Source organism: Hypanus sabinus, chromosome 12, assembly GCF_030144855.1.
Source record: "Hypanus sabinus isolate sHypSab1 chromosome 12, sHypSab1.hap1, whole genome shotgun sequence".
NCBI lineage: Eukaryota > Metazoa > Chordata > Chondrichthyes > Myliobatiformes > Dasyatidae > Hypanus > Hypanus sabinus.
In genome coordinates, this window is record NC_082717.1 from 42943504 (window position 1) to 42955882 (window position 12379).

A 12379-nucleotide genomic window follows, 5' to 3' on the forward strand; every position below is an offset into this window, starting at 1 on the left:
ATTTGTTGCTTTAATATGTATTCCATGCCAACTCTTCGTAGCCTCTGGCCTTCTGTGTTCCCTTTAGTAATGAAGAACAGGACTATCTCCTCTAGTCTAAAGAGAGACTGAGCACAAGAGGGCTATACTGCTATACTGAGGGCCTCCCTCCTACTACCAGTGCCCTTTGCTTAAAGTGAAATACAGTAGAATAAATAAATCAGAATGAGAATCAGGTTTATTATCACCAGCATGTGTCGTGAAATTTGTTAACGGAAGGGGCAGTACAATGCAATACATGATAATATAGAAAGAAAAATAAATAAATCAATTACAGCAAGTATATATATGTATATTAACTAGTCAGATTAAAAATAGTGCTAAACAGAAATACTATATAAAAATGAGGTAGCATTCATGGTGAGACAGTGTCCAAAGCTTCAGTGTCCATTCAGGAATCGGATTGCAGAGCAGAAGAAGCTATTCCTGAATCGCTGAGTGTGTCCCTTCAGGCTTCTGTGCCTCCTTCCTGATTATAGCAGTGAGAAGAGGGCATGCCCTGGGTGATAGGGGGGTGTCCATTAATAATGGACACCGTATTTCTGAGGCACCGCCCCTGAAGATGTTTTGGATACTACGGAGGCACGTTACTGTGGTAAATTTATAAGGTCTATGTGTACATGGATTTGTGTATGAGTGTGGGTAGCAGTGTTAATATTGTTGATATGTATGAGTGCCTCAGTTGGAGATGGTATCAATGAGTAGTATTTATTAGCATTAAAGAGTTCATTTGACATATCTAGTGATGTTCTGATATTTCCGCCTGTGTTGCTCCAATGTCCACGGTATGTAACACCTTAAGGACAGGTAATCAGTCACCCCCTACTTTGCTTCACTTGTAGCTGCACTCATGGGCTTCTTGTTTGCCCTGGCTCAGAAGATATCATGACCACCCATCAATTTCTCCATCTTTCTTGGAATATCTTCAGACTCTCTCCCTTTCTCTAGCATCCTGTGTGCGATCCACAGAAACCATTATGTTTGCTGCTGTATGACTTTGAGGGCTAAGTCCCTGTTGTGACTGCTGCAATGAAAATGTTGGTAGCTAAATTAATTTCAGAGTGCATCGATAAGGACTCCTGCTGCTTGCCTTTTAAGGAAGTGCTTAATAGAAAAAAAAACTAATGCATGATTATTAAAAGCCAAGCTGGTGTGGGTTTATTAAGCAATGATTATTGTTCCAAAAAAGAGCACACTAACTTCCAGACATAAACGCATTTGATTTTAAACCAATTTCAACAAACAATTCTCCTTCATATATAAAAAACACTATGTCTGAATGGTGAAACCTGACAGAACTCTGCGATGCAGAGGAATATAGGAACCAGAATGCCTCATTTATGACCAATTACCACAGAAGTACACCAAGTAATTAGGACATTTCAGAGAACATTATCTTTGATTGCTGGGGAAATTGAATGCAAAAGTAGAGAGATTATGTTTTGGTTATTTGTTGCTCGTTGATGGATGGTGACGATATCTTCTGTGCTAGGGCAATGAAGAGAAGCTTCAGTCACAGAAAGCAAAGGAAAGAAAAGCTTCAGGTTACATTTTTTCCCTTCCCTTCTTTATATCAGCTCAGGTGGAATGGTAGAGATGCCAAGCAGGATAGTGGAATGCTCTTCTTGTGGGATGTTGGAAGGCAGGAAGACCTACAGTGTCCCTGACGACTACAACTACAAGAAGTGCATCCAGCAACAGCTTCTAACAATTCACATTAAGGAACTGGAGCTGGAACTGGATGAACTCCCGATCATTCGGAAGGCTGAAGGGGGTGATAGATAAGACACATAGAGAGGTAGTTATAACTGAGGTGTAAGCCACAGGAAAATGGGTGACAATCAGGAAAGGGAAAGGGGTTAAGGAATACCCCTGTGATCAACAAGAGGTGTATCACTTTGGATACAGTTGGGAGAGGTTAACTTCACAAAGGAAATTCACAGTAGTTGAGTCTCAGGCACTGTGACTCAGAAGGGAAGAGATGGAGAAAAAGCATACTGTGGTGATAGGGGATTCATTAGTCAGGGATTAGACAGGAGGTTCTGTGGGCAACAATGAGATTCTCAGATGGTATGCTGCCTCCCGATGCCAGGGTCCAGGATACCTCGAATCGTCCTCAGTATCTTTAAATGGGAAGCTGAACAGCCAGAAGTCATGGTCCATGCAGGTACCAATGACATGGGTAGGACAAGTGACGAGGTTCTGCATAGGGAGTTCAGGGAGTTAGGTGCTAAGTTAAAGGGTACAACCTCCAGGCTTGTGATCTCAGAAATGCTACCCATGTCACGTGTGAGTGAGGCCAGAACTAGGAAGATTATACGATTTACTACATGGCTAACGAGTTGGTGTAGGAGGGAGGGCGTAAGATTTTTAGATCATTGTGATCTCTTCCAGGAAAGGTGGGACCTGTACAGAAGGGATAGTTTGCATTTGAACTGGAGGGGAATAATATCCAAGTGAGAAGAGTTGCTAATGCTGCATTGTGGGGTTTAAATTAGAGTTGCGGAGGATGGGAACTAGAGTGCCACAACAGCTGGTGGAGAGATTTTGAGGCAGATGTTGGTAAGACCTCAGACAAAGTTAGGAATCAAAATGTTGAACATGGTGAGACTAGTGTCCTGAGCACTCTATATTTCAATGCAAGAAATATTGTAGGAAAGGTAGATAATAGTGCTGAAGATGAGGCAGCTGGTTTACAAACAGACAAAAAGTGGAGGCTGTTGATAGGGCAAAACTGCAGTCAGTACGATGAGTTGCAATGTAAAAGGCAGACAAAATTGAAAAGGGTGAATAAGGGACTTAATATTTGAATGTGCAGTGTATGGAATAAGGTAGATAAACTTGTAGCACAGTTGCAGATTGGCATGTATGATGTTGTAGGCATCACTGAATCATAGATGTAAGAAGATTATAACAGAGAAATTAATGTCCAAGGAAACACATTGTATCAAACATATAGGCAGGAAGGCAGAGGGGGCTGCATTGCTGTGCTGGTAAAAAATGAAATCAAATCAAGGTGATATAAGGTCGAAAGGTGTTGTATCATTGTGGGTAGAGCTAAGGAACTGCAAGGACAAAAAGACCTTGATGGAAGTTGTGTACGGACTCCCAAACAGTAGTAAGGATGTGGTCTACAAATTACAACGGAAGATAGAAAATGCATGCCAAAAAGGCAATTTTACAATAATCATGGGGGATTTCAATGTGCAGGTAGATTGGGAAAATTAGGTTGGTACTGGATTCCATGTGGGGCAATTTCTAGAGTGCCTACAAGATGACTTTTTAGGTTTGTGGTTGAGCCCACTAGGGGATCAGCTATCCTGGATTGAATGTTGTGCAATGAACCAGAATTGATTAGAAAGCTTAAGGTGAAAGAACCCTTAGGGAAGGTGATCATAATATGCTAGAATTCACCCTGAAATTTGAGAAGGAGAGGCTAAAGTCGGATGTATCATTATTACAGTGGAGTAAAGGAAATTATAGAGGCATGAGAGGGGAGTTGGTCAGAATTGATTGGAAAAGAACACTGGCAGGGATGACAACAGAGAAGCAAAGGCTGGAATTTCTGGAAGCAATTCAGAAGGATATATACATTCCAAGGAGGATGAAGTATTCTAAAGGCAAGATGACACAACCATGGCTAACAAGAGTATGCTTTGGGCACTGTTGAAGGTAGTTATGTTGTCCTAGATGGCATTCAGTTTCTTGAGTATTTTTTGAACTGCACTTATCCAGGCAAGGGGAAAGTATTTCATCATACTCTTCAGTTCTGTCTTATGGTGTATAGCCTTTGGGGATGTTGGGGGATGAATCATTCACTGACTTACTTATATATTTCCTTGCTTAGCAGTGAATTTGGCTTACATTCCAAGTGCATATCAAATGGCCTAGTCAAATCAAAAATGACACTGCGTGACTGACTTTCTGCTAAAACTGCATTCCTTTGTTGAACTTGGAGCAAAAGCAGCAGGTCAGGGCATGAGGACAGTATATCACAGCTTATGTTGGTGTAATTCTTGCCCCTGCACTCTGTCAGTATTTTTCAGATTGTGCATCAATCTGTTGACATGAGTCATCAGGTTTCTCTCTGCCATAAAAGCATTGCCCCATTTCCACATCGGACTCAAGACAACTCATAAATGAAGTTATCAGTTTTGAGGTTGTAGACTGAGCAACTGTACTTATAAATCTTCAGCATCACATCCAGCAAATTTTTCTTGTTATTAATTGATGTATTTTATTATGAACATTATAGATACCCCTTGCACAGAAAGATTTTTCTTAGCAAACTGTTCTCTTGCACCCAAGCTTCCACATTTTCCTTTAGAGCTTTAGGTACCAAACTATAGCAGGAATAGTGCATTCCAATGTTATAGTTTATAACCTTCCAATGTTACAGTTTTCTCATGGAGATTCACTGCTGTTTTACATTTAGGCATAAATTGAACTATACATTTACAGGTGAGGAAGCAGAACACTAGTAAATTAGAACTTATATATATTGTACACATATTATGTACATGTTCAAGCTTTTCTTTCATGTTGGTATACCAAGGGATGTTTAATGCCGCAGTATTACAATTGTTGAATATAATTAATTTATTTGTTGATATTCACAAATACCCATGTGTCAGATTTCATGAAATCAGAATGAAAACTATTATTAGTGCCAAGTATCCAATCATTAGAGCTGGGATATAGCAGAGCTGAACTCCTTTGTGCATTCCACCTTAAAGGCTGAATGTTATGTGAACAGTTATCAGTGATATACCAGATAAGGGTTAATGGTCATAGAATTATAGCAGCTTAAGTATAAAAAAATTGAATATTTCTATTGCATTATTCAGTGAAAGTCTTATTTCCTATCACATTGTGCAGATGGGTGCCTCTCTTTGAAATCAAATCGTCAGTATAAAAACATGCCAGCTATAGTACCCTAAACTCATGGTTGTTGCATTCAGCTTTTTTTTAAGAGACAAAGAGGTCTTAGTTGTGGTGATTTTAATAGGACAGTAAGATTTCATTAGAGAACTTAGTTACATTCACAACCATATTAATGTAACTCTGGATGTGGAATTGGATCATAATGCATCTTGGCAGAAAGCAAAGGTAAAGTAATAGAATTAATAAATTAACTTTCCACATCTGATAGCACAAGAACCTCATCCCAAGAGGGGTGCTTTCAAACTACCTTGCATGTTTTTGATTCAAAATTAAAATTAGTTCAATTCTTCTGTGTCCAGTATTCCAAGATGTACAAGGATTGGTGTTCCTTACAAAACAATAGATTTTTAAACTTATGAAAGACACATGCAGCTTGCAAAGGCAAAAATATTCATTCCAGCTCCACAAGATATATTTAAGACCATTATTGGGCCACCCCTTGTTCTGTTGCCTATAACTTCACTCCACCCAATTTCACTTTAGGACATTAGTCAACGATTACACAACCCAATCTTATTGCCAAATCATTTCTTTACCTAGAAACCATGACAAGTATCCACAGCTTGATGATAATAAATAAATGAAACTAGCTGATCAGCTTATTATATTGCTACTGCTAGCATCTTTTGACATGTGTATTGTGTGCTACAGCCACCTAATGCCCCTGTGTGGCCAAGAACCAATTACTATATGTCATTGTTCTGTGATGAATAATCAGTATATATAAAGTGGAATTATTTAATTTTCAAAATGAAATGCAATACTGTGTTATTGTTTGAACAAATCAATAATTATAAGGTATAATTAACACTGCAGGATAACAACTGCAACAAACCACATAACAATAAATACCATTGATGTTGAAGATAATGACTTACATATTGTCATGTACACGATTTCTCCATTCTTCTCTTTTCATCTCCTTCCGTGCCTCCTCCTCTGATGTGATTGATGTTGCCACCCGCAAGGTTGGCTCCAAAGGCTTGTAGCGCTGTTGCAATACTTCAGCAGTATCGCGGAAGGGACCCTGACAGGTACAGGATAAGGTAAATGTTTTATTGTCATGTTTTTTGACACATTATTGATGACTGAGGAACCTGTGCGTCTGTGTAAGTGCTGCAAGCTTCTCTATTGTAAATTATTTATAAAAGTAATACCTTTTGATATACAGTTACAAAGAACATGAAAGTTGATAACATTTTGTTGATAGATGACAATTCAAAAGTGTCCAGAGCTGGGCAAAAAGAGAGTTTGTTCTTTAAACTGGTAATCAATATTATATTCAGTTAAAATTATTTGCAAATAATGCAGAATGGATATGTGGAGCTGGGCACAGTTGTTAAGCTTTGTAATTTACATTTTAATTACTACTCAATGTAATCACACTTTCTTCCCTTAAACCCCTCTCATTTCTAAATAAGTTTTGTGACCATTCTACCTGGTTAAATTAAAACTGTAATATTCTTTAAAGATACTAAAATAAAGTGGCAGTTAATGTCTGAAATTGGGGTAAGGCTACATGTAATGGAATTAGACAGGAACATGCAAAGGTTTATTGGGAGAAGATGTTTACAAATAAAAGGACATCTGGCAAGTGGGAGGCTTTTAAAATGAAATTGGGAGGGTTCAGGGCCAGCATATACCTTTTAGAGTGAAGGGCAACACTGGCGAGATTAACTGGTTCACAGGGAATACTGAGGCTTTGATTAGGAAAAAGGCGGCATATATTAGGTGCAGGGAACAAGAGAATCTCTTGAAGGTTACAAGGGATGTAGGGGTACACAAGAGAGAAATCAGAAAGGTCAGGTGGATGTGAGATAGGTTTAGTAAATAAGACTGAGGAACAATGAAGTGCTTTCAGTGGCTGATTATGGATCACAATAAATCCCATCTTCCTGGTACATTGGACACTTTCCAGTTCATTTATTGCTCATATTGGTCCACAGATGATGTCATAGCCACTGCACTCCACTCCACTCCATCCTGTCCCACCTGGAAAATGGTGCCTCATAGGCCAGGATGCTGTTTATTGACTTCAGCTCAGCACTTATTACAATCAAGCCTCAGATGCTGGTGGGTAAACTGTCCTTCTGGTCTCAACACCTCTCTCCGTAAGTAAATCCTGGACTTCTTGACAGAAAGGCCACAGTCAGCCCATGTTGACAGAAACATCTCTAGCTTCATCAGGCTTAACACTGAGGCTCCCTAGGGCTGTGTGTTCAGCCCATTGCTGATGCATGACTGCATTGCTAGATCCAGTTCAAACGGAATCGTCAAGTTCACTGATGACACAACAGTCGTAGGCCTCATCAACAACAATGATGAGACAGCATACAAAGAGGTGGTAGAGCGGCTCTTTGAATAGTGTGAGGATAACAACGTGAACCTGAACATGGACAAGACTAAAGATATGATAGTGGATTTTAGGAAGGTGCAGGCTGACCACTCCTCACTACACATACGCGGCTCCTCTGTGGAGAGAGTTAGGAGTTTCTGGGAGTGCACATACTCAACTATCCTAGCTGGTCCCTCAACACCACCTCTCTAGTCAAGAAAGCATAGCAGCACCTCCATTTCTTGAGGTGATTGGGACAAGTGAAGTTCTGCCCAATGAAGCAGTGGAGGCTACCTCAGTACATAAAATTTAAGACAAGGTTGGATAGATTTTTGTATAGTAGGGGAATTAAGGGTCACGGGGGAAAGGCAGGTAGGTGGAGGTGAGTCCATGGCCAGATCAGCCATGATCTTATTGAATGGCAGAACAGGTTTGATGGGTCAGATAGCCTACTCCTGCTCCTACTTCTTATGTTTTTATGTTCTCCCCCACTGCCAATTTTAACCAAGTTTTACAGCAGCACCACCGACAGTGTCCTGACCAGTGTATCACCACCTGGTAAGGAAGTGCAAGGCATCTGACCACAAATCCCTTTAAAGGATTGTGAGGACTGCTGCCAGGATCATCAGGTCTCTCTTCCATTATTAGAGATATTTATCAGGAGCGCTGCATATGCAGGGCCATTATCATTGTCAATGATCCCTCCCACCTGTCTAACAATACCTTTGACTCCTACCATCAGGCAGCAGGTACTGTAGCATTAGGACAAGAACTGTTAGGATGGGAAAACAGATTCTTTCTTTTGGCTGTAAGACCACTGAACTCCCTGTCACTACGTAATTATCTTATCATATGGCCATAGAAGCATTATGCAATTTACTTTTAACTTGTATCATAACACAGCTGATTGTTTGTTATTTGTGACAATGTAACACAATATGTAATGTGTGTGATTTACATATATCTACTGTGTTGTGCACCTTGGTCCAGAGAAACGTCATTTCGTTTGGTAGTATGCATACTGTATATATCATTAGATGACAACAAATTGAACTTAAACTTGAAAGTCCTAAGAGATCCTATTATTATATTAAGAGCAAAACAAATAACCTGGAAAACAACAGAGCCCCTGAAAGATTAATGTGATTATCTAGCTGTGGAATCACAGGAGAAGGACAAAGTCTTAAATGAAGAATTTTCATCTGTGTTTACCATGAAGCAAGTCATAGAAGCTAGAGAATACAGTGAAGAAAATAGTGATGTCTTGAAACATATCCACATTAAAAAAAGGAGGTGCTGGTGGTCTTAAAGTGCATAAAGCTGGATGAATTCTAGGGTGCTACAGGCCAATGCACATAACATCAGGGGTGGGAAAGATACTAGAGGGGATTCTGTGAGACAGATTCTCACAGCACTTGGAAAGGCAAGGCGTGATGAGAAATAGTCAGCATGGCTTTGTCCATGGAAAATTATGTCTTGCAAATTTAATTGAGTATTTTGAAAGGTAATCAAGAGGATTGATAAAGACAGATATTAGATGCTTTGAATTATTTCAATACACTGTTTTAGAGAAATGATCTTTATGGATACTATGTAAGATAAGATTTTCATTGTACCCCAATATATGTGACAATAATAAGCCAACTTACATGGACAATAGGAAAGCTTTTGATAAGATCCTGCATGGTAAGTTAGTCTAGAAGATTAAATATGATAGGAACCAGGATGAGCCAGTAAATGGATACTAAATTATCTTGGTGTAAGAAAAGAGGTTTGCAGGGTATCTTTTTCTGATGAGCAGGATGCAGGACCCACTGTTGTTTGTCAACTGGATGACAATGTAGTCACAGGATCAGTACATTTTGAAATAACAACAAATTTAGTACAACACACAAAATGCTGGGTTAAATTTAGTGGTAAAGTGGACAGTGAAGAAGATAATCTAAGATTAAAACAGGATCTTGATCAATTGGAAAAGTCTGGCAAGGAATGGCCGATTAAATTGAATTTAATTCAAACAAGTTTGAGGTCTTACATTTTTGATAAGTAAATTAGTAAATTGGCTTATTATTGCCACAAATCATGAGATAAGATGAAGAAATCAATTCATAAAATTCATAGTGCATTGAGGGCATTGAGGTAGTACAAGGTAAAATAAAAGTGCAGAATAAAGAATTACAGTTACAGATAAGTGCAGTACAGGTAGTCAATAAAGCGTAAGGTCACAACAAGGCAGATTGTGGGGTCAAAAGTTGATCTTATCAAACAAGGAAACCGCTCAATGGTCTTAAAATAGCAGGATAGAAGTTGTTTTTGGCTTGGTGGTATGTATTTCTCGGATTTTGTATCACTTGCTGGATGAGGGGGGGAGAAGAGAGAATGCCCGGGGTAGGTAGGGTCTTTGATTATCCTGGCTGCTTTATTGAGGCAGTGAGAGGGTAGGAGGGAGGCTTGTGTCCATGATATACTAAACTCTGCAGGTTTCTGCACACACAGGCAGAGAAGTGATCATACCAAGCTATGATGTATCTGGATTAGATGATTTCTATGGTGCATCGATAAAAAAACGTCAAATGTCTGTAGCCTCCTGAGGAGGAAGAAACACTGGAGAGCTTTCTTGGCCAATGTGAGTGGACCAGGAGAGATGATTAGTGATGTTCACTTCTCAGTACTTGAAGATCTCAATCATCTTGACTTCAGCACTGTTGAAGTAAACAGGAACATGTGTAACCAGCCCTTTTCCTGAAATCAATGATAGCTTTTGTTTTGTTGAAACTTATGGCAAATTTGCTGTTATTGGAGGCTATTAAGATGTGCATAAAATGTATTAAGTTCATCAGGAAGGAATGAACAGTTGTTGATAATGCTACCTGACTTCACTTTGTAGCCTGTTATAGCATGTAAGCCCTGCTAAAACTGATGGAAGGTCTGTGACGCCATGTTGGGCTGGTCTTGTCACATAGTATCCCTGACAGCATTATGGATTTCATAACCTGTGAAAGTCAGGGTCACTTGATTTGTGTGCCACATTCCTAGACTTCAGCAGTTAAACTTACACAGTAAACAACAAGGCAATGGAGAGTACTTCAGAAAAGGGAGACTTTGGAAAAAGTATATAATGCCCTAAAACTAGTGACACTGGTAGACAGGGTCAGAAAGAAAGTACTTGCCCATATGGGTTAGGACACTGAGTACTAGAATCGAATGACATTGGTGAGACCATACTGGAATTACAGTATATAGTTCTGGTCACCCAGTGTAGACACAACGTCATTAGCTGAAAAGGCTGCAGGAAGTATTCATAAAGATGTTACCATGAATGGAAGGATTGAGTTACAAAGAGAGGCTACATAGGTTGGAGATTTTCCTTGGACCATAGGACACTGAAGGGTGGCCTTACAGACATATAAAAGATCACAAGGACCACAGAGACAGTGAATGGTCACACCCTTTTATCTAGAGTAGTGAAGTCTGAAACTGGTGGGCACAGGTTTACGGTGAGAGGGGAAAGATTTAAAAGGGAAATGAGGGGTAGGTTTTTCAAAATGGGTGTTAGCTATGATGTAAGATTAAGTGGTAGAGGCAGGTGCAATTGCAATATTTAAAAGACATTTGGATATGTATAGTACATGGATAGGAGAGGTTTAGAGGGACATGGGCTAAATGCACACAAATAAGATGAGCTAATGCATGCAACTTTGTCAGTAGGGACAAATTGGGCCAAAGAACCTGCTTCCATGCAGTATAACTCTGAAGGTAGCATTTTGAAAGATAGATAGGAAGAGCTAAGGTATAGCCAGAGGGTGGCTTCTTTAAGCTCATTTGTTGAACAGCTTTAACTTCTCTTTAATGTCTCTTTTTTTCTCTTTTAACAAGGAGGGTGGGGTTCTGTCAGAGACCCATGATCTACCGCTGCATTCAAACTGTGGTTCTTTACGGCAGTGGTTCCCACTCCTGGAGCTCACTGACCGGTCATTTTACGACATCCCAAGGATGCAGTCTGGAAGACATACACCTTCAAGTGAGGCGCCATGGCCCTGTGGATGGGCAAATTGCATGCCAATGTCTCTGACTGAGTCATCGCAGGAGAAGTGGAACATTGTGCACAGCAGATCAGCTGTCAGAGGCCTTTGCACTCAGGAGATTTCTCTCTCTCTCTCTCTCTTGATGGTGGAGGAGTTTGTTGAAGATTCTCGAGTCAGACAATACAGTGACTGTATTGCTGCTCTCCCCTCATGCTCTGTTGGCACCTCTCTCTCTCTTGTTAGTGAGGGAAAGCCTGTGCCATGTCGGATTGTTGGGTGAACAATAGTTTTTGTTGGAGTGTGAATCATGGTTGGGGGCCTTGCTATTGCTTGCTGATGCCACTTGCTGAAATAAGTGGGGGAAGTGGAGGGAGAGGGTTGATGCTTTATTGCTGCTTGTACTTGGGAGGGGGAAGAATGGGCTTTGAGGTTCTAACATTTTTCTATCATTCATTCTTTGGGGTTCTGTTCTGTTTTCATGGATGTCTGCAAAGAGTAAGAATTTCAGGTTGTATACTGTATATATTCTCTGGTATTAAATGAAAAATTGAACGATTGAACCATTATCTTCCACAACAAAATCAAAGCACATTGATTGATTTTGACTGAAACTAGCTTTCAATATTACATTCACAATATTTTTCTACAAAGAAAACTCTCCCATATTATGCTACCAAAATTGTCCTTCATCAGGACTGGGAAGGAAGGGGGCAGTAGCCAGAAAAATAAGGTGGGGAGAGAAAGTAGTACAAGCTAGCAGGTGATAGATGACCCTGATGAAGGGTCATGGCTTGAAACATTGATTGTTTATTCCTGTTCATAGATGCTGAAATCCACCAGCATTTTATGTGTGTTTCACACAATTTCCAGCGCCTGCAGAATCTCTTGTTTTTATGTCGGTTTGTGGTGTGGCCAGGTTAAGAGGAAGGTGAGTAGATGGAAGAGAAAGGATGAAATAAAAAGCTGTAAGGGGATAGGCAGAAGAGATAAAGATCTGAAGGAGGAGGAATCTAAAAGGAGAGGGCAGATACATAGA

The 12379-nt window shown here is 39.9% G+C and overlaps 1 protein-coding gene across 2 annotated transcripts in view; it reads right to left on the reverse strand.

The window, feature by feature from the left end:
• spata17 (spermatogenesis associated 17) overlaps positions 1–12379 on the reverse strand; it is a 264787-nt gene that overhangs the window by 172567 nt on the left and 79841 nt on the right. For both annotated transcript variants that reach the window (XM_059985846.1, XM_059985845.1), the window contains exon 8: positions 5862–6010. In XM_059985846.1, coding sequence (XP_059841829.1) covers positions 5862–6010 — 149 coding nt within the window. The remainder of the gene's footprint in view (positions 1–5861; positions 6011–12379) is intronic.